Genomic DNA, 22,162 nt, shown 5'->3' on the forward strand with positions numbered 1-22,162 from the left:
ATGAGACTTCAATTAATCACTGAAAAGCTGGAAGTGGGGCTCTGGTTCCAGTGGTACCAGCCTTGTGCAGAAAAACTCAAGCAAGAGTGCAAGTCCCTGAGTTCAAGTCCCAGGGTCAGTGCACACACACACACACACACACACACACACACACCTGCAAATTTGTTGCAGTTATTTTCAGAAAAGGGGAGAAGTAAACACAGGAAGGTGGGAGAGACTGGGAACTGGATACTTTGTATGCACATGTGAATGTTTCAAAATGCGCCCTTCCATACAGCTATTGTATGCTAATAAAAACAACCCATGTTTGCATTGCATTGAGTGCTCTGTGGTTGGTGATTGACTTCCTGAAGACCTCATTCTGTCTATCTGCCCCCACATGTTCCAGAGGAGGCCTTCCAGACCAGGCCTTGTGAAGCGGCTGCATGTCTAACATACATGCAGGCACTCCAAATTCAACCATGTCCTTAGCAAGTTCTTATTCAGGCATGTGTGCTTTCAGATAGATTCAAATACAGCAACCCAGTTGACTTCAAAGGTCAGATTAAATCACCATTTTATTTATTATTTTTTGCCAGTCCTGGAACTTGAACTCAGGGACTGAGTTCTTGGGCCTTTCTCAAGGCTAGGGCTTTATCACTTGAGTCACAGCACCACTTCTGCCTTTTTTCTATGCATATGGTACTGAGGAATCAAACCCAGATCTTCGTGCATGCTAGACCAGGACTCCACCACTAGGCCACACTCCCGGCCCTCGACTGAACACTTTCAAACCCCTTACTTGAGTATCAGATTCTGTTCTGTCTCTTTCATTACATAGATGAGCTCTACAGGATAACCCACAGAAACAGACTCAATGTGAGAGGACAGGAAGTTTGTAAAATAAGATTTCAGATTTTTTAAAACTCAAAGTTACATTTTTTATTATCTTTAAGGAGTTGTACAAAGAGTTACCATGGAACCTATTAGTTTATAAGCAGAATGCATCTTGATCACTATCACCCCTTTCCTCTTCAAGATTTCAGGTTCTGAACACACAGACAGACTCAGTAAAACACCAACCGCATTCCTGGTTTAGACCACCAGGACAGGCTGGCAGAAATCCTGACCCCATCCGGATTATGAGTGGTTGGGAATGATGGGTGGCGGTGTGAGGATGCTGAATTTGGATTTCCATCCCAACTTCCTTTATACTTATTGTGTGTACTGGAACAAGGAGCAACTCCTTTGAGCCTTAGCTCTTTTTGATTTAAAAACAAGGCTAAATCTGCTAAAACTGGTTATTCTGGCTGGATACAGTGGCTTACGATATAATTCTAAATGCTCAGGAGGCTGAGATCTGAGGATCTCCATTCAAAGCTATCCCAGGCAGGAAAGTCTGTGAGCTTCTTATCTCTAATAAACTAACCCCCCAAAACAAACAAACAAAAAAACCCCAAAACAAACAAATTAAAAAACCCCCCAAAAACCTAAAAGTAGAAATGTGGCTGAAGTGGTAGAATGCCAAGCCTTGAGAAAACAAACAAACAAAACTAAGGGATAGCCTCGAGGCCCTGAATTCAAATCCCAACACACACACACACACACACACACACACACACACACACACACACACCACACACACACACCCCAAAGGCCCTAGATACATCCTTGTTCTGGGCCTGATACCACAACTGTTCCCATCTGTTTTCTTTGACCCAGCAGCATGTGGAGCAGGGGTCCCCCAGCAAGACAGAGGCCACTTGTATTCAGCATTCCTGTCACCCTGCAGGAATGGTCGGATTGCAACGGCAGTGAGTGCAGGCAGCATGCTTCTCAGAAGACTGTTTGTAGTGTCAATTTCTGTGTGGATATGGCAAGACCATGATCTGAAATGTGTGGTCTTGAGGAATAAATTGTCAGCTTCTTGACCTTGATGTGACGTGTATGGTCTCGCTTCTGCTTCAGTGTCTTGGCCAGATCGCCCCATGTGTTCTTCTAGCCACAGCTCCACCAGTGCATCGGATAGAGGTACGGTTACTGTCACTGGCATTGTGACCCTGAAGAACCTGGAGATGAGATTATCTAATTATCTGAAAGGGTTCAGATAATCCAGGAAAGGATAAACCAGGAGCTAGGGTAAAGAGATGAGGTGCCCAAACGTACGTTTCTGGTGGAGTCTTTCTCTCGTCTGTTAGAAAATTCCGTAATATGGCCTATTAATTTTTCAGTTTATACCAGTGAAACAACTGAAACAACTAGCAATGTATGCCCACATGTGCATACACGTGTGTGTGTGTGTGTGTGTGTGTGTGTGTGTACACCACTTCTGTGGCTTGAATTCAAGGCCTTAGCTGGTGCTTTTTGACTCAAGGCTGGTGCTATAGCACTTGAGCCATAGCTCTACTTCTGACCTTTAGGTGGTTAAGAATGGTGGTGATAAGAGTTTCAAGGACTGTCCTGCCTGGCCTGGTTTTGAATCATGATCAGAGCTCAGGCTCCAGAGTAGCTGGGATTACAGGCATGAGGTACCAGTGCTCAGGTGAAAAGCATTTTAAAAAGACCTATTATATTACTCAAGTGAAGAGATAGATAAGAAGATAGTTATATGCTATATCTATATCGATATATATATATATATATATAGATAGATAGATAGATAGATAGATAGATAGATAATCAGTCCTGGGGCTTATACTCAGGGTCTGGGCACCATCTCTGAGCTTCTTTTGCGAAAGTTTAATGTTCTAACCACTTGAACCATAGCTCTACCTCTGGCTGTTTTGATAGTTTATTAGAGTCTCACAGGCTTACTAGCCTGGGCTGGCTTTGAATTATGATTCCCAGATCTCAGCCTCCTGATTTTTCTATCAGGAGCCTAGAACTCAGGCCTGGGCACTATCCTTGAGTTTCTTTTTCCTCAAGGCTAGCTAGCGTTCTACCAAACCATAATGCCATTTTTGGCATTTTCTGTTTATGTGGTACTAAGGAATCAAACCCAGAGTTTCGTGCATGCTAGATCAACACTCCACCACTAAGCCACTTCCCACCCCACTCCTGGGATCTTGAGGAATAGTTTTTAGTGGTTCTTGGTTTTGGTTGTTTGTTTATTTTTAAAGTCTTTTCTGTATTTCTACTTCTATCTGGGACTCCTTCCCAGGATGGGACATCACAAGAAAGGCTTGTTAGGTTAGAAGACGTGTCTGGATATGATTTACAAATATTGAATACGTTACAAGTGGAAGTCAACTGGAACCCAGGCAGAACCGCAGAGGACACAGCTTCTTGTGCTGTGGGGATCATGCATACTGAGTCTGCCCTGGGTGATTTCAGGAGAAGGAAGGTTCTAAGAGATAGTGATTTATTCCCTCCTGGCAGACAGGGCCCCAATAAAGTTGAAATATCATTGTCAGTCCTCTATTTGCATGTGTGCTAGACCAACACTTGTGACACTGTGGACATAAACCAGGACTGCTGGGTTGCCATGAAGATACAAGTTATTTACGAGAGCCAAATTTTCTCCTAGCAAGGGTTGTCCAAGGTGAATTCTGAAGGACTAAAATGTGCTATCAGCGTCTTCTTTTTTTTTTTTAAAGTTCTTCTTACATCTTGCACAATTATCAACTCTGACAATTATCTTCCCCAAATAACAAGCAAAATCTTGCATTCATGTGCTATTGTGCAGTCAGAAAGTATCACAAACATATATATGATCTTTCTGGTCCCTGGCTCATGCCTGGACCAGATGTGATGTGAGGATGGCAGTTTGAAGCCAGCCCGCACAGAAAAGTCCCTGAGACTCTTATCTCCAATTAATCAGGAAAAAAATGGAAGTAAAGCTATGGCTCTAGGGGTAGAATGCCAGGCTGGAGTGAAAAAGCCAAATGAAAGTGTGAGACCCTGAGTTCAAGTTCTAGTATAGTCAAAAAAATCAAACAAAGAGAGGAGAGAAGGGAGGGAGGAAAGAAGGAAGGAAAGGAAAAAGAAAAGGAAAGGAAAAGGAAGAGGAAAAAGGAAAGGAATGGAAAGAAGAAAAGAAAAGGAAAGGAAGGAAAAGAGGAAAGGGAAAATAAAATCTGGTCTTACTGTCTGGGGGGCCTGAGGTCCAAGAAGTTCAAGCTTGCCTTTAGTGAAGAGCCCTCTTTTTGGGGTCTCATAGTTTCATGGCTTGGGTCAGCTTAATTCTAATTGTTACATGACATTTGCTCCAAGTGTTCCCCCCCTCCCTTTTTAGTAAAGACAGAGTCCTATTGATTTAGGGCCTACAGTCATGACTTCAATCGAATTTTATATTCTGCACATCTGACCATCTTCACAGGCCTGTAGGCTTACCTTGTCAACACTTTTCCTCTGCAGCCTATAGGACAGAGTTGGGCTATTGCAGATATGTTTCTGTAAGTGCAGTGATCTGAGATCTAGCACTGGTCCCTTACTATGAGAATTCCACTAACCTCATAGAAGTAAAAGAGTTGAAACATTGTTTGCCCTGTCTTCTTTTTTTTTACTTAGTACAGACATTATTTTGGAAGGCTTTCTATTAGCATATTTTAATTATATCAGAGGACTCACTATGAGAATTACACAGATGAGTGGCAGTTCACATACTCTTTGAACAAGTGTCCCCTTTCTATTAGTCCCTCCTTCCATTCCCACTTTCCACACAGTATTTGGTGGGTTTCATCACGCAATCTTCATATATACACATATATGCATGAAAACACATGTATATACAGGATATATGCAGTATATACGATATATATGTGCGTACGCACATATACACATGCCATACACACAGACACATACATACTACACATGCATATGTATATCGCACATATGTACACTACACACGTACATATGCATGCATTGTGTATCCACACACAAGCACATTTATGTATACATGTAAACCTATACTCATTCACCTGCTCCATAGCAAGAGCTAGGACATTTCTTCACCTGCAGAAAAGCCAAGGGAGGGAAGGAGGAAGGAGAGACAGGAGAGGAAGGAGGGAGCCAGCTGCAAGGGGAGGAGAGAGCTGTCACCCAAGGCATTCAGTTGCCATGCGTCACTTAGAACACAAAGAACAATATCATTGGCAGATGGTTATTGATAGCTCCAGGCATCTAATCCTTCCAGTTTATAGAGATACAAATCTTAATTATTAATGCTGGGTATGAAAAACAACCTTCCTAAAGTCAGGAAATTCAAATGGTTGTTTTCTGGGCTCCCATCAACAGAAAAAAAAAAAAAAAGGCCATTCAGCCAACTCCAGCTGGCTTAGCCAGCTCCAGCATGGTGATACCTCTTCCTTCCCAGCCAAGCCAGCTAACTAGTAAGGACAGAGACACACTTAACAGTGGCAGACATTCCCTTGGAGCCACAGGGTGAGACAGTCCTGGGGGCCAGCCCATGCTTCACCACATGGCCTCTGTGAAACACGTCAATACATGCCTCATAAGAAGATTTCCAAGTTGGGCCTTGGTGCCTCACTTCCTTAGTCCTTGCTACTCAGGAGGCTGAGAGTTGAGGATCAAGGTTCAAAGTCAGCCCAGGCAGAAAAGTCTGTGAGACTCTTATCTCCAATGAACCACCAAAAAGTCATTAAGTGGAGCTGTGGCTCAAGTGGTAGAGTGCCAGCCTCGAATGAAAAAGCTATGGGACAGCGTCCAGGCCTTAAGTGTAAGCTCCAGAATCAAGACCAAACACAACAAAAATCCAACTCTCTATGTGATACAAAATAACATACCACATCTGAGTTTCTATGGGATGTGTCATCCAAGTATTCTCTAAGGCCAGGCGCTGGTGGCTTACATTCGTAATACTAGCTACTTAGGAGGTTGAGATCTGAGGATCTTGGTTCAAAGCCAGCCTAAGCAAGCAAGAAATTTAGGGAGACTCTGATCTCCAATTAACTACTAGAAAACCAGAAGTGAAGTTGTGGCTCAAAGTGGTGGAGCCCTAGCCTTGAGCAAAAAAGAACCCAGGCTCTGAGTTCAAGTCCCACAACTAACCAGAAAAAAATTCTCTAAGATTTAGGAAGTTATTGTGTATCCCTATACATATGAGTTCATATGAGTACATATGAACTCACATCAGTGTCTTTATGCGTGCACAAAATATTATTCAACCTGGTTACACAGCTGTAGTTCCCCCTAACTCTAAGAATTAAAGAATATAGATACAAGTCAGACAATGGTGGCTTATGTTTAGAATTCTAGCTACTCAGAAGTCTGGGACCTGGAGGATTAAGATCCAAAGTCAGTCAGGGCAAGAGTCCATGAGACTTTCATTTTCAATTTACCAGCAAAAAGCTAGACTAGAGGCAGGACATAAGCTGCAGAGCATCAGCCATGAGCAAGCAAATTGAGAACTCAAGGCCCTGAAGGTCCAGCTGCAATACTAGCAAAAAATAATTGAATAAGTACACTCATGTGCGCACGTGCACAACACACACACACACACACACATACACACACACACGATTAGCAAGTTAGCATGTCTCAGGGACTGAAATGTGCTACGTTTGGTAGGGCACTTGTCTAATATGTATGAGTCCCTAGGATTGAGTCTCAGCACTGAAAAAAGCATTTTCCTGTGAGGTTTTCAAACTGATCATTTTTTTTTAACTTCAGTGGAATTGTTTCTAATAGTACATGTGCAGAATGATAGGCACAGGTGGTTTACGCCTCTAATCCTAGCTACTCAGGAGGCTGAGATGTGAGGATCACAGCTCAAAGCCAGCCCAGGCAAAAAAGTGTGAGACCCTCATCTTCCATTAACTACCCCCCAAAAAAGAAGTTGGAGGTAGACCTGTGGTTCAAATAGTGCTGGCCTTGAGCAAAAAAAAACAGTATCCAGGCCCTGAATTCAAGCCCCAGGAACTTTCTTCCCAGGCTGGCTAGAGTTGAATCATTTCTCAGCTCTGGCCAGAGCACAAATTACACATAATGTTATTCTAACAATAATCAAATATTATTACAATATATAATCATATCTAAATAATTAAATGTTATTATGCTTATAGACCTTGTTATTTGGAACAGCAGTTATTTCAAACCAACTTCAGAACTTGACCTGTTTTTTTTTCCCCCCAATGAAGAAAACTGATAGTTGGGCACTGGTGGTTCACATCTATAATCCTTTAGCTACTCAAGACGCTGAGATTTGAGAATGATGATTCAAAGCCAGCCAGGCGAGAAAGTCTGTGAGACTCTTATCTCCAATTAACCACCAGAAAATCAGAAGTAAACAGTGTGACTCAAAGTAGTAGAGTACGAGCTACAGAGTTCAAGGACAGTGTCCAGACCCAGAGTTCTTGTCACACAACTGGAGGAAAAGAAAAAAAGCAAAGAAAAAGGACAAAAATAATTTTGTGTGTCTTACCCTAGTAACTTAGTACTGTGAAATGTCAGCCAGTGGAGGACCATCCACCCTCTGCTCCATGGTCTTTTGGGGTTGATTTTCTAGACCAGGGAGTTCTAAGCTGTCAGACAAACCATTAATCTTCCTTAGAAGCTCATCGATCAGGAGTGAACATTCATCCAGGTAGTAATGCTAAAGGAGAGGAAGTGAGGTTAACCATGCATTCAGTGGGCAGCTTCTCTTCTCATTATCTGAAGCACTTAGGGGTTGTTGACCTAGGATAAATGACTGTGCTAAATGAGATGTACACTGGCCCTGGGCCCTTAGCGGGACACACAAAACTGCAGTGGTTAATTGCAGCACTCTCAAGATAATAGGAGAAAAAAAAATTTAAAACTAGCAGTTTGAAGAAGTCAATAATGAAATATACAATATCAGCAATGATTGAATGGCACCAAGGGCTGGGGATGCAGATGCCACAGTAAAGTCATTTTCACATGCAGAATGACAGGATGACAGGTGACAGGCAGGTCTCAGAACTTCCCTGAGGGAAGCTTAACATGCCTGCTTTCGTAGCTGAGGTGGCCAAACTCAAAGCACCTAGGTTCCATGTTCCGGGGAGAAGTTGAGTCTAGTAACAGTACACAAAATAAATGACTAACACTAAAGGGGACAGACTATGCCTTGTGGGTGTGTGTGGTGCCAGCATATACACAAGTACCTACTGGTGAAGACCAGAAATCACAACCTTCCAACAGCACAGGATTATTAGAAAGATTATACTGTACTGCAAGGGAAGAAAGCTGGGCACCAGTGGTGTGTGACTGTAATTCCAGCTAGTTAGGAGGCTGAGATCTGAGGATCATGGTTTGAAGCCAGCCTGGTTAGAGAAATATATGAGACCCTTATCTCCAGTTAACCACCCAAAAGCCAGAAATGCATCTGTGGCTCAAATGATTGAGTATCATCCATGAGTGAATAAGTCAAGTAAGAATGAAAGGCCTTGAGTTCAGGCCCCAGTACTGGCACAAAGAATTATAAGTAAAGGAGGAGAATGTACATGGAACCTCCTCAAGTATCCCAGAGGGTCAAGAGAAGATTCTCTGATTGAGAATTGATTTGGAGTCCTGGCAGTGGTACTGCACGTCCAATCACAGTGGTGCTTTGATCAAGCTAGATTCTGTCAAGAAAACTCATCCCAACTGTGGGGCTGTGTTCACTGCTCCAAGCTGCCACACTTACACACTCCTCAGCCTCCTTGGTCTCTTCCACTTTTGGCTTTTCCAGTCCCAGTAAAGTTTGCACCTCCCTCCACATGTCAGCAGCGACATCTTGAAGTGTCACAAAAGATTGGCGGCGTATGGATTTTCTTTTTCTTAAGAAGGTCTGGAAGAAAGCACCCAGATGAATAACACAGATAAGTTCTGTGTTGGAAACAAACAAAAAAAGGCTTTGTTAATTTGCTGAGCTATGAAATGGAGATGTATAAGATGCTGTAATTTTATGAGCTTTTAAACAGCTTACTTGGTGAAACAAAATTAGGACAATACCTCACATGAATTGGACTATATTGCAGCCAATTGAACTGCTCAGTGGAAAATAATCATATTGAGAATGTTCCTAGCATCGAATGGTTGTATATTTCCACAGCTCAGATTCGGTGTCCCCTGGAAGCCTTCTCTGGGTGTGGGTGAACTATCACTGGAGCAAGCATTGTTCCCAGGAGTTATACAGAGGGGTTAGGGGCCCAGCAGGCTGTTGAACTAAATGATCCAACAAAAGCTGCTTGATGTGGGTTCCTAGGTTATTAATGGCTTCCCTGAAGTGGAGTTCTATGAGTTCAAAAGCCTGTTGGTAGCTGGGAGTGTTGTCTCACACCTGTAATCCCAGATTCTTAGGAGGAGATTGGGAACAACCATGCTTTGTAACGAGCCCTGGCAAAAAAGTTCATTAGATTTCATGTCTCAACAAACCAGGTATGGTGGTTCACACCTGTAATCCAAGCTACCCAGGAAATGAAAATAGGGGGAACACAGTCCAGGCTAGTCTTTGGAAAATTACATAAGCCTCTATCCGAAAAAGATTATGCAAGTGGGTCACACATGTAATCCTAGCTACTCAAGAGACTTAGATCTGAGGATCTAGCTAGCTGGGGCAAGAAAGTCTGTAAGACCCATCTCCAGTGAACCAACCAAAAAGCCAGAAGTGGAGTTGTGGCTCAGATGGTAGAGCTCAAGCCTTGAACCAAAAAGCTCAGGGACAGTCCCAGAGCTGTGAGTTCAAACCCTAGGATCAGCACAAAACCAAACCAAACCAAATCAAACAGCCCACGTGTAAAACACAACACTGAAACTCCTAGAAGAAACCAAAGGAGAAATTATATGTGGGTTTAAATTTGGCCATTAGTTTTTAGACATGATTCCACAGGCAAAGGGTCCAGGTAGATGCCATGAGAGAAGCAGACTCCCAGGGGACAGGCACATCACAGGGCTTTCACTCCAACAGCAGATGAAACCGGCATAAACCTTGACTTCGGAGTCTCCAACATGTCTACATACCATTCTGGAGGATGTGGCTGCCACCACTAGGAAGAATGCCACACAGTAGCGAGCCGTGGACCGCTGGCCTGCCTCTGGAAGGCTGTGAAAGGAATCCTTCTGACTTCTTCCCAAATAACAAAAAGGCATCCAGAGGACAGGGGCTGCAGAGGGGTCAGACGGCAGTGCCCAGGTGAAGAGCAGAAACCGGAGCAGGTGGAAGTGGGCAACCAGTACCAGGAGTCCGGCCAGCTGCAGGGAGAAGGCTCAGCACTTTGATTTTGACACCTTTTCTTAGAATGGAAGATTCCTTTGGAGTTCTAAATGCTTTCTTTCCTTTTTTTTTTTTTTTTTTTTTTTTTTTTTTTGCTAGTGTTGGGGCTTGAACTCAAGGCCTGGACATTGTCCCTGAGCTTCTGTTGCTCAAGGTTAACACTCTATCACTTGAGCCACAGCTCCACTTCTGGCTTTTTCTGCGTGTGTGTGTATGTGTGTGTGTGTGTGTGTGTGTGTGTGTGTGTGTGTGTGTGTGTGTGATCCTTAAGTTCCAACACCCAGCAAAGGCTAGGAGAAACCAGAGGCCCATTGTGAGATAAACCAGCAGCATCTGGATCTCCATCATAGCCACGTGGTGTGTGCAAGCCAGCCTTCGGGGCCTCTGTTGCTCATCCTGGCCCTGTCCACTTCCCAGCCCATACCCTGGGGTTCATTCTGCTACTGATTTCCTTGGCACACCCAGTGTGCACAGAATTGTATCTCAGCAAACTGCGCTGGATGGCCTGCCCAATACCTGGAGTGACTGCTAACTAGAGAGGGCCACGAGGGCTCCCCCAACCCACACTACTCCTAATGCTCAGAGAGCACTCGTCAGTGATAACCCCTTAGTGATAATGGTATGCAGAGCAAGTGTTAGAATCTTAAGTCCTGGTGATTCACCATAATTGATTGTATAAATATTACTACCAGCCATCTAAAACCACACCAGAATGGATCAGAGGCCGGTAAGTCTGCATGGTGTTCCATCTTTGAGAAACAGTTGTTTTTTCTAACTACTGAGAGTGTGTCAGTGTATTGCAGGATGCACGCAGTCAATGTATGCCAAAGAAGTCACTGGATAAAGAGGCCATTTCTTACCGCTGGGGCAAAGTCTCTGATGAGAAACAGACGCATCGTGGAGGAGCAGGACACTGTTTTGTTTAGAAAGCCAAGAGCATGAATGCATTTGCACATCCAGAAGAAGAAGAGGAGTCCCCGGAGCCACTGCACCCTCTGAGACAGAAGGACACAGCACATCATTGGTCAGACCAGCGATAGGAAGACACAGACACGTGTGTAGGCCTGTGAAGGATCCACCAATTGAGGGAATTACACAGACCGAGAATCCCCTGGGGAAAAACCAGTGCCAGTGTCTGCAGAGAAGAATGAATCGGAACCAGGAGTAAAGTCAGACTAGTCTGCATTTTCCAGAAGGCCTCATGTGAGTCCTGGCCATGCCATCTCTGTGGTGATCAGAACAAAGTAACTCTACTTATTTTTCCTCCCAAACAATCTGCTGTGCTGTAGGGAGCTGATCAAGGGTTTGGGGGCAAGAGAGAATGTATGGTGTGTTCTCTTGATGAATGGAATAAATAGATAATGAGGTACCCATGCTTTCCATTGATTTTTAATAATTCAGTCCTTATAAAAACAACAAGCACTAACATTTTATGCTTTGGGAGTCAACAGCTCAGATAAAGAGATGGGAACAAAGGCCACACAGGTGGAGATGTGGCAGATCTAGGTCCAACCCATGCTTCCCATCCCCACAGAGCCATTGGCAGGCTGCTCATCTGCTACAGGGATCACTGAGAAATGCCTTCAGGGTTACAGTCTCGTCTTTGGTCACTGAGACCATAAGCTCAAGAGAAAGAAATGACAGCTGTATGTTTTAAAAACCCACATGGTGCCAGGCACTGCTGACCCATGTCTGTAATCTTAGCTACTCTTTCAAATTAAGACTTGAGGATCCAGGTTCAAAGCTAGCCTGGGAAGACCAAACTAAGAGACTCTTAGAGCCAATTGGCTAACAAAAAGCTGGTAATGGAAATGTGACTCAGGACTAGAGCATTATAGTCTTGAAAAAAAAAGCCAAGCAAGAATGCAAGACCCTAAGTTCAAGCCCCATTATGGGCACAAAAAATAAAAAGCTAAAGCAAAACAAAACAAGAAACAGCATTCCCAGACAGAGTCTGGATGCTTAGTCCCTGTTGTGGGCAAAATCCTTCCTCTTTTCCACAGAGAGTCCTTCCCTGGGATCTTAGGATTGGTAGATGCATTTGAAACTTATTTCTAGTAGTGGAAAGCCATTTGTTAATGAATTGGAGTGATGTGCCAGGCACCAGTGGCTCACACCTGTAATCCTAGCTATTGAGGAAGCTGAGATCTGAGGATTGGGGTTCAAAGCCAGCCCAGGCAGAAAAGTCTGTGAGACTCTTATTTTCAGTTAACCACTGGAAAACCAGAAGTGACACTGTGGCTCAAAGTGACAAAAGAAGAAGAAGAAGAAGAAGAAGAAGAAGAAGAAGAAGAAGAAGAAGAAGAAGAAGAAGAAGAGGAAGAAGAAGAAGAAGAAGAAGACGAGGAGGAGGAGGAGGAGAAGGAGGAGGAGGAGGAAGAGGAGGAGGAGGAGGAGGAGGAGGAAGAGGAAGAGGAAGAGGAGAAACATCTTGTTTCCCAGGGCCGGTGGGTTTCTGTTGCTCCCAACAAAATCATCTCTGATCAGTAGATGGGGATCCCGGAGCCAAGGCTCAGCTCGGCGTGGGGGGGGGGGGGCAGGGAGTGGAGATCTGCCAACCTTGTGCCTCCCAGGGCTGCACTGCAGACAGCAGATCCATGAGTGGGGCAAGATTCGAGATGAGGAGAAACTGTCTAGAGCTATTGAAGAGGGTGGGGCTGGGGAAGAAGAGGTGAGGCGGGAGTAGAACCTGATCCCCAGGCACGTGAAGTCGCTGTGGATGATGGGGTAGAAGCAGTGCCCTGACTGCCCTTCAGAGGGGTGTGGAGGGACGCTGTGAGGCCCGTGGTCGGGAAAGGGAGTGGCTGGGGGTGGAGCAGGACTAGGCAGGGGTAGGTAGACCAAGCTTCCATGTGTCTCTATGAGATGGTGTCCCTGTCCTAGGAAAGCCCCACCCAGGGGCTGCCACACACATCTGCCTGCTCATCCTGTGCAGACTTGTGCATGTTGCAGAGGGTAGGAGGCTCATGAGATGTGCTCCACCGTGATCCACGAGTACCCAGCATGCACAGCAAGCCCCTCGATCTCCAGGACCCTTGCTGCTCTGACCACCACTGTCCCTCATCTCACACCTGGACAACCGCTGACCTTTGGCCAGCATCAGCCATGCATGGCTCTGAGTGGCCCTGTGCCCTCCAGCGCACCTGATTCCACAGCACCACCTGGCTGAGATCCACCAACACCAGACAGCGTCCTTGTCCTTGGCGGAACTGGTCAGCGGCATCCTCCATGAGGGTGGTGAGGTGGCCAGAGGCCAGGAAGAAGGCCAGGGCCGCTCCAGCCCCGGAGATCTGCAAAACCAGCGAGAAGGTGTTGCTCAGTCAACTCCAAGACTCACCTGACATCTGTGGGCATGGCAGCAACCAATCAACTATAAAAATGTTACGTAGACTCGGAGCATGGGTGGCTCACACTTGTAAGCCCAGCTACTCAGGAGGCTGAGAGCTGAGGATCACTGTTTGACCCAGCTCAGTCAGTAAAGTCCATGAGACTCTTAGCTTCAGTTAACCACCCTGAAACCAGAAGTGGCATTGTGGTACAGTGCTAGTCTTGAGCTGGAGAGCTCAGGGACAATGCACAGACAGACCCAGCGTTCAAGCCCCACGACCAACAACATTTTTTTTTATCAGAACTGTATCATTATCATAATATATCTATTATATAGCAAATATTACATAGACCAAATCATATATATCACATATAATATATACACTAATATACACTATATTATAGAATTCATTACATAGAATATATATTACATTAACAGATTATATATTTATAAACCATATATTATATAGTAATACTATTTATTGATCTACAAATATATGTTGTTATAGTATACTATATAGTATTCTATATACTATATAGTAAAATAGTAATATATGTTTATTAATATAATATAGCATACATAATATAAAAATACACAATATACTATAACATTATAGTATACAACTATATGTTATGAGAATATAATAAATTTTGTATAATTATATAATATATATTGTATATAATTATGATTATAAATTAATATGTACCACTATAACATATGAAATAATAAGACCCTATAATCTTATCCTACTCTTTCAGAACTGCAGTGACCGAGGAGCCTACCTCAAGCCAGGTTCTGGGCTTGCTCCACCAGCTGAAGACATCTTCCTCAGCCATCCCACAGAGCTGAAGGCAGAGGCTGGCCGCATGGAGAAGCAGGAAGGCCAGCTGGTGAGGAGACCACACACAGGCAAGATGGACAAACATTCTGTCGGGCACTAGTGGCTCACACTTCCTAGCTACTCAAGAGGCTGAGACCTGAGAATCCCAAGTTGGAAAGCAGCCCAGGCACAACTTTCCTGAAAGTCTGCAAGACCTATATCTCCTATTAACCAGCAAAGAACCGGAACTGGAGTTGTGGCTCAAGCAGCATCAGCCTTAAGTGAAAGAGCAGAGCAAATGTGAGACCCCCAAGTTCAAACCCTAGTACTGGCACCAAAAAGCAAACACAGAATTCTCAGACAGCCCTTCCCTCCCTCTTTAGCATGCTCAAAATGATCAGCCTTTATGTGTACATATGACATACAGGACACTATTACAAACCTTCTCTATGTTTAGTTTTCTTGGCCAAGTAATGCTTTTCTTTTCTTTGCTTGCTTTTCTTTTTCTCCTCCTCCTCATCCTCTTTCTTCTTCTTCTTCTTTTTTTGCCAGTCCTGAGGCTCGAACTCAAGGCCTGGACACTGTCCCTGAGCTTTTGTTGCTGAAGGTTAGCACTCTACCACTTGAGCAACAGCTTCACTTCTGGCTTTTTCTGTGTATGTGGTACTGAGGAATTGAACCCAGAGCTTCATGCATACTAGGCAAGCACTCTACCACAAAGCCACATTCCTAGCCCCCAAATAATGCTTTTGAAAGGGTTTGGCCAGCCACATTCTGTTTGAGCAGTTCTCTGGCCAGCGACCAGATCCCTGGTTTTTTGTAACCCTCAGGCATTCCTGCACTGACCCAAGCTCCATTGTATCAGGATTTTCTGAGGGACTGGAGCCCAGGAGCAGGGGCTGTCTCCATCCTATCTGCCCTCCATTGAAGCTATGTGCCCAATGTCCCAGAAGCCTGCTCTAGAAAGCTACAAACCTAACCTTAGCAAAGTTTGCTTTATGTGTTAAATAGCTGGCAGCAGCCCGGAGGCCAAAGGAGAAGCAATGAACAAGATCCTGACATTCCAAATTCAGACCTTGTCCCTTAAGATGTCTGTGTGTTGGTTCTGATGATTTTCAATATGGCACTGCTATGATTTCACCAAAATGCTCTGGACTGAAGGTTGCTGTGCCTCTCCTCATTTCCAATGTGTAGTGTGGAGCTCAAGCACTCTGTGTATTTATTTATTTATTGCCAGTCTGGGGCTTGAACTTAGAGCCTGGGCACTATCTTTGGGCTTTCTCAAGGCTAGAGCTCTACCTCTTGAGCTACAGATCCACTTCTGGCTTTTTCCGTGTATGTGGTACTGAGGAATCAAACCCTGGTCCTGCAGGGTTAGAGATCTCTAGAGATTTCTGGCACTCTGTACTCAGTCACTGGCAAAATGAAGGCACCATGTGGGGACACGAGGAGGAGGGCTGCTCTGGCCAGTCAGGAAGGTAGCCCTCACCCAAGCACCACCTTCTCAGCACCTCTATCTTACACATCCAGCATCCAGAACAGTGCTACATAAAAACCTTTTAAGTCACCCAGACTTAGTACAGTATTCTCTTTTAACCAGACTGCCTCCCTATAAATGCTTGAACCTGCATCCAACCTCCTATACTACATTGTTTCCTATAAAGAAGTTGAATTTAGAAATTTGGCCCCATAAGAGATAAACAACAACAACAAAGTAATAAAAATAGAAGAAGGGACCAGGCGTGGTGGCTCATGCTTATAATCCCAGCTACACGGGAGGCTGAGGATCATGGTTCAAAGCTAGCCAGGGCACAAAAGGACCTGAGACTGTTACCTCTAATTAACCTCTAGAAAACAGGAAGTGGGACTTGGTTCAAATGTAGGGTGGTAGCCTTGAGCTGAAGAGCTCAGGGATAGTGCCCAGGCCCAGAGTTCAAACCCCATGACCCACAAAAAAAAATAGAAGAAGGGTTAAAATGACTTAAAATTTAAGAATTATCTCAAGAAAGTGGCCCTGTGGCTTAAGTGGTAGAATGCTAGCCTTGGGATGAAGAGCTCAGGGACAACACCCAGGCTCAGAGTTCAAGCCCCATGACCAACCAAAAAAAATTATTCATGCATAATGCAATATACATGAATATTGCATTTCATGTATTTTGACTACGGCTGACTGCAAGCTGAACCCATACAAAGTGTGAATGGATGGTGGTGTGTGTGTGGGGGGGGGGATGGTTATATTTAGTTAAGACAGCAGAAGCTAGCTGGTAGAGACCCACGAGAGACTTAGATCTCATCCCCAAGCCTCCTACTAAGTCAGGTGACAGCCCTACATTTGAGCCACTTGTATGAACTTGGTTTCTCCACATGGGGGACAGTGTTTCTCGGGCCTCAAGACTTCCTGTGATGCCTCTGGCATAATGGGGACTTGATGAAGGTGTGAGTGGCAGGATGTATTAGCCAGTAAGGGTTCCCAGTCCAGGGGAAGACCCACCTCCCTGTGTTCATTCAGGAAGCCAGAAAGAAGCAGCAGGTGAACTCACCTTGGGAAGCATGAGATAGTACTGGGGGGCTGAGTCACTGTGGAAGATGCTGAAGGATTCCACTAGGAGAGAAGGGATGAGGCCTCCAATAGGGAGAATCTCCACACTCAGAGTCACACTGGAGAAGAGTCGGGCTGCGGGATTGTAGAGGGTGAAGTGTGTAGATACTGCCCTGGTGCGCTGGTCAATCCATTGGCTGGCCCTCAGGGCGGCCAGGCCCACGTTAGCTTCAGACCTGGAAAGCAGCATGTGCTAAGAGGGAGGAGACCGAGCAAAGCTTGGAAGTCCCCCAAAACCTGGCTGGAGTGCGATGCCCAGAAGGCCGTATGCAAGCTTGCACAGGGACAAATGACACCAGAGCTTTGTCTTGAGATTTTGAACTCAGGGCCTGAGCACTGTTCTCGAGTTTTTTTCCCTCAAGGCTAGTACTCTAGTGCTTAAGTTACAGCTCTACTTTTTTTTGGGGGGGGGGCACTACTGGAGCTTGAACTCAGGGCCTGAGCTCTGTCCTTGGGCTTTTTCAAGGTTAGTGCTCTACCATTTGAGCCACAATAGCTTGGTATGTGGTACCAAGGGATTGGACCCAGGGCTTTGTGCATATAAGGCAAGCACACTACCGCTAGGCAACACACCTGACCAATCAGCTCCATTTCTGACTCCTGGATTTTCCTGCCTGGTCTCATTTTGAATAGCAATCATCAGATCTCAGTATCCTGAGGAGTGAGGCTTACAGGCATGAGCCACCAGTGCCCAGCTAACACTGGACCATTAAAGGGCTGGACAAATGGCCCTCTATTTCTGGATGACCTCGCTGGTAACAGTAAGTTTCTCTCTCCTTGCTTCTTTCCTCTTCCCTCAGCAACAGTGCTGGATGGAATCCTGGCTGAAGAGGGCTTCTGTTTTTTTCACAACATACAAATAGAGGACAGATGTCCAGTGTTTAGAACATTCAGTTGCCTTTTTTGTTTTTTTTTTTTTTTGCAGTGGACTTTATTGTTTAAAGAAATCATATTTTGACTAATCAGTGCCTGGGCTGGGAGCCTTCCTGGAACCTCCTCTGCATGTTGCCGGTGAAGGATACCCACCTCGTTCTGCCCAGGATATGCAGACAGGCCTCAGGATCACTGGAGATCACACTTTGGTTCTCAAGGCCTTGGGTTGCAGGATTACACATGGGATCCGAGCCTTCACTGAGCATCCAGAATGGGCTGGAAGGCTGTGAAACAAAACCACCAATCAGAAGCTGTCCATCTCTAGCCCAAGTCTGCCTGCACACTGACTCCTCCCAACCCCGCTGTGCACTGGAGGAGCCCAAAAGACCAAGACTCTATGTACAGAAGACTCGAAAATGAGCCTCTGTCAGTCTGAGACAATCTGTAGATTCTTCCCACTGGGGGATGATACAGGTAAAACTTTCCCTCCTAAGGAAGCCCCTTCCCCACATGAAAAAACAGGTAAAAATGTTATCTTTAGATTAAAAATCCTGCATTGTTTGCTTACAAAACCAAGTCTCTAAGTCCAAATAATGGATATAGTAAACCAGACCACAAGAGTTGTTTGGGAAGGGGAAGAGGATGGCGAGTCTCCCTATGTCTCCCCTGCCTCACCCCAGAACCTGGTGGTTTCCAATCAAGTCCAGCTTGGAGAAGCTAACACCTCCGTCTGTTCCCAGACCCAGGGTCCCTCAGAGTTTTCAAACACAGCTTCTTTTTAGAAGCAGAGCTTCACCTTGCAGGGACTGTGGGGAGAGACTTTGAGCTGCTTGATCACAGAAGCACCTATGAGGTAGCATTTCCCTCCAAGAGCTCCAGGCTGAAAGAAGGAGAGAGATTCAGAACACTGAAAATTCTACAAAGGCTGGGATGCTCGGATGATGTACCGACTGCATATGAGGTCATATTTTTTTTCTCCAGTCCTGAGCTTGAACTCAGGGCCTCAGCACTGTCCATGGGTTTTCTCAAGGCTAGAACTCTACCACATGAGCCACAACATCACTTCTGGCTTTTTCTATGTATATGGTACCCAGGAACTGAACCTAGGTCTTTGTGTATGCTAGGCAAACACTCTACCTCTAAGTCAAACTCTTGGTGCCAGAGGTCAGAATTTTTACTCTCCTTCTAAATGCACTCTAAAGACAACACCAACACTCTTAAGATGCTCCCTCCCTCCCCATTCTCATCTGGAGAATGGATTGGCATTCAAATGACATTTCAGGATCTGCAGCTTCTCATGATTTTTATTTAAATCTCATCAGCTTTCATCGTTATTGTTTCATGACACCACATAGAATCCAATAAAAATGAAATGAGAAATAGTACTTGAGAAATACAACACAAAGGTATTACCAGATTTTGTTTGCTTACATTAAATTTGGGGCTTTGATAGTAGGCAATCTACCTCTTAATTCTTCTTTGCCTTTTTTTGGGGGGGGGGCAGTCCTGGGGCTTGAACTCAGGGCCTGGACACTGTCCTTGAGCTTTTTTTTTGTTCAAGGCTAGCACTCTACCACGTGAATCATAGTACCTTTTTCTGTTTATGTGGTACTGAGGAATCGAACCCAGTTTTTTTCTGTTTGTGCGGTATTGAGGAATCAAACTCTTTTGCCCTAGATACCTGGTCTTGCATCCTCCTGTAGTATGCTAGGAACATGAAACCAGCACTGTTGGCAATGACAAGGACACGGTACTCAGTTTTCTTACTGAGATGAGCTCACTCAGACTTTTCAGCCTGGGCTGACCTGGAATTGTGTTCCTTCCAACTAGCTAGCATTACAGTTGTGAACCACTATACCACGCTAAGATATCAGCTTTTTTTTTTTTTAAAGGAAGAAGAGAGAAAATAAAACAGGGGGCAAGGAATGGGATTGATGAGATTGAATGACATGCTCTTTTTTTTTTAATTTCAAATTTGGGACATGCTTCTCTCTTTCCAGAACCTTTTTTGGTGCCTCTTTTTTTTTTTTTTAAACCCTTTGTTCCTCCTCTGTTCTGGGGCATTGCTAGAATCCCTTGTCATGGCAGTCCACACAGGGAACCAGAATCACGGGCACTGCACCCAGTCATCTCTATGATTCTATACGTGTATCTCCAAGCCTGGCTGGGGCTGATAAATAGGGAGCCTGGAGTCCCACCCAGCTCACCGAAGGTGGGAGGCATAGATGAGCCCTGAGCAGGCAGAATAATGGGAACTCCATAGAGACAGCCCTACACCAACACAGCCATTCAACAAAGTCTTACATAGCTGTGTAGTTGGGCCCACTTCACTGTGACACACCTGAGAGGTGGATAGGTAGGGGACTGATTTTGCTGTGACACACCTGAGAGGTGGAGAGGCTGGGGACTGTTTTCGCTGTGACACACCTGAGAGTTGTAGGGACAGGGCCACGCACCTGAGCCCTGGGTGCTTCTGGGTACAGCATGTCCAACAGCGTGATCACACTCCAGTCCCACCAGACGTCAGGGCCGCTCAGGTCCTCCACAGAATGCCTGGCCTTTCTTAATTGAAGAACAAAAGCAAAATGTCGTTTCTGCACCCAGGAGAACACAGAAACGTTCTTTCTTGCCAACTTTTCTGTGGTGCCCTAGGGATATGAAACCAAAGCTGTTGGCAGCATATGGCTCAAACCTTGGGAATCACTTTGTTCCTCGGTGGCAGGAGAGAAAACAAAATAGTAGGAAAGACACTCATGTTTCATTCATTCATTCATTCAACAAAAGTCACTGTGCAACTTTACCAGCCACTTCCTAGGCACTGGGAAGTAAGAAATTAAATCCTTGCTTGGTATGAGGAAATAGATTAACAAGGAAGACACACGGGTACTCCCCAGCAACAATGGTTCACCTAGCAATGGTTTTGACTTTACAGATTGATGGAATTCCTCTATCAATCGTTCACTCTCAGCTCAGTAGTCAAGCAATTCCACGAGACATTCTGCACATGAATCTAAACTCCTGTGAGGTGGAGTTGCCCAACTGCAGATGAACCAGAGTGTTCCAAGCAAGCATGTTAGCGCAGGCTGGCTGAGCTAGGCTGCTGGCTCACCCAGCTGACTGTAGTCAATGCTTGTGTGTGTGTGCGCATGCATCCATGAGTGGTGTGTGTGTGTGTGTGTGTGTGTGTGTGTGTGTGTGCCATTACTTGGTCTTCATCTCGGCCCGGGTGCTGTCTCTGAGCTGTTTTGCTCAAGGCTAGCACTCTACCACTTGAGCCACAACTACTCTGGCCATTTGGGGGTTAATTGGAGATAAAAAGCCTCTCAGATTTTCTGCCTAGATTGGCTTTGAATCATGATCCTCAGATCTCTGCTTCCCAAGTAGCCAGGATTATAGCTGTGAGCTGCCAGTACCCCACAATCAATGCTTCCCCTCCCCCTTAGGCTGCTTCACATGTACAACAGGTTCTTTGGGACAAAACCCATTGTAAATGGAGGAGCATGTTCTGCATAGAACAAGTACTCTATCAGTGACAGATACTGATGAGAAGAAAGAAGAGTGATGGCAGACAGGAAGTGAAGTGGGAGGTGGGTGGGCAGGTAGACATTGTAGCTCTCATGGCCACAGGATGCAGCAATACAGTCACACCTCAGCAAAGACATGAAGATCCTGAGGGAGGAAGCCATGCAGTCCTCTGAGGAAGAGACCGGAGCCTGGCAGGACTGGGCAGAGCACAGGGTGAGTTCTCTGGACACAAGAAGCAGGGCTCAGCCCTCCCTCTGCCCGGCTGCTGAAAGGGCATGGCTGGTGCGGAGCCTGCCTCCAGCATGGCAGTGGGCATTCATAAGCAGGTACAGGAACACAGAGTGCTGGCATAAGATAGCCAGTGGGCTAATGGGTGCCTTCCCTTCATGGTGGGGACAGAAGCTGGGCTTTGGGCCTGCTAGGCAAGCACTATGTGCAGATTGCCCCTGGCCCTCTGCCCTGCACCTACACTACTGGTATTAGATCCTTCCAGTTTACCAATGGCACCGATTGAAGAGAGCACTGAAGCAATTGCTCACTCACAAGGCGTAGCACCTCAGCTCACTCACAAGGACAGGGCCATGGCTGTGGCACTGACAGCAGCAACAGGAAATAAAAACAACTATAAGTTCCTGGAGAAAGCCAAGTGCCTCTTCCCTAACGTCCCATCCTCCGGCTTCCCATGAAGGAGAAATAAAGCTGAGGATAATGTGGCAGACACCCTCAGCAAGGAGAAAGGTCTGATGTGGCTGTTTAATCCAGATCTTTCTCCATGAAAAAAGAATGTGATTTCACTGGAGACAGTGATAACACATTAGAAAAAGATATAAACCCCAAGATCACATGTGGAAGTGCACGTCTATAATC

General features: G+C 45.3%; 1 protein-coding gene across 1 annotated transcript in view; it reads right to left on the minus strand.

Annotated features, from left to right (window-relative positions):
* Positions 1-1,957: 1,957 nt before the first annotated feature.
* The window catches only part of Pkd1l1 (polycystin 1 like 1, transient receptor potential channel interacting), a 113,447-nt gene continuing 93,242 nt past the window's right edge, over positions 1,958-22,162 (minus strand). The window contains exons 45-55 of the mRNA XM_090332985.1: positions 20,227-20,332; positions 18,567-18,650; positions 17,924-18,054; positions 16,839-17,073; positions 14,261-14,365; positions 13,294-13,440; positions 11,011-11,145; positions 9,898-10,128; positions 8,582-8,725; positions 7,361-7,531; positions 1,958-2,048 (exon numbers count right to left, since the gene is read on the minus strand). Of these exons, the coding sequence (XP_090189111.1) occupies positions 7,370-7,531; positions 8,582-8,725; positions 9,898-10,128; positions 11,011-11,145; positions 13,294-13,440; positions 14,261-14,365; positions 16,839-17,073; positions 17,924-18,054; positions 18,567-18,650; positions 20,227-20,332 (1,480 nt within the window). The 3' untranslated portion in view covers positions 1,958-2,048; positions 7,361-7,369. The remainder of the gene's footprint in view (positions 2,049-7,360; positions 7,532-8,581; positions 8,726-9,897; positions 10,129-11,010; positions 11,146-13,293; positions 13,441-14,260; positions 14,366-16,838; positions 17,074-17,923; positions 18,055-18,566; positions 18,651-20,226; positions 20,333-22,162) is intronic.

The sequence above is a fragment of the Megascapheus bottae genome, chromosome 5 (assembly GCF_031878675.1).
Source record: "Megascapheus bottae isolate mThoBot1 chromosome 5, mThoBot2.hap1, whole genome shotgun sequence".
Classification (NCBI taxonomy): domain Eukaryota; kingdom Metazoa; phylum Chordata; class Mammalia; order Rodentia; family Geomyidae; genus Megascapheus; species Megascapheus bottae.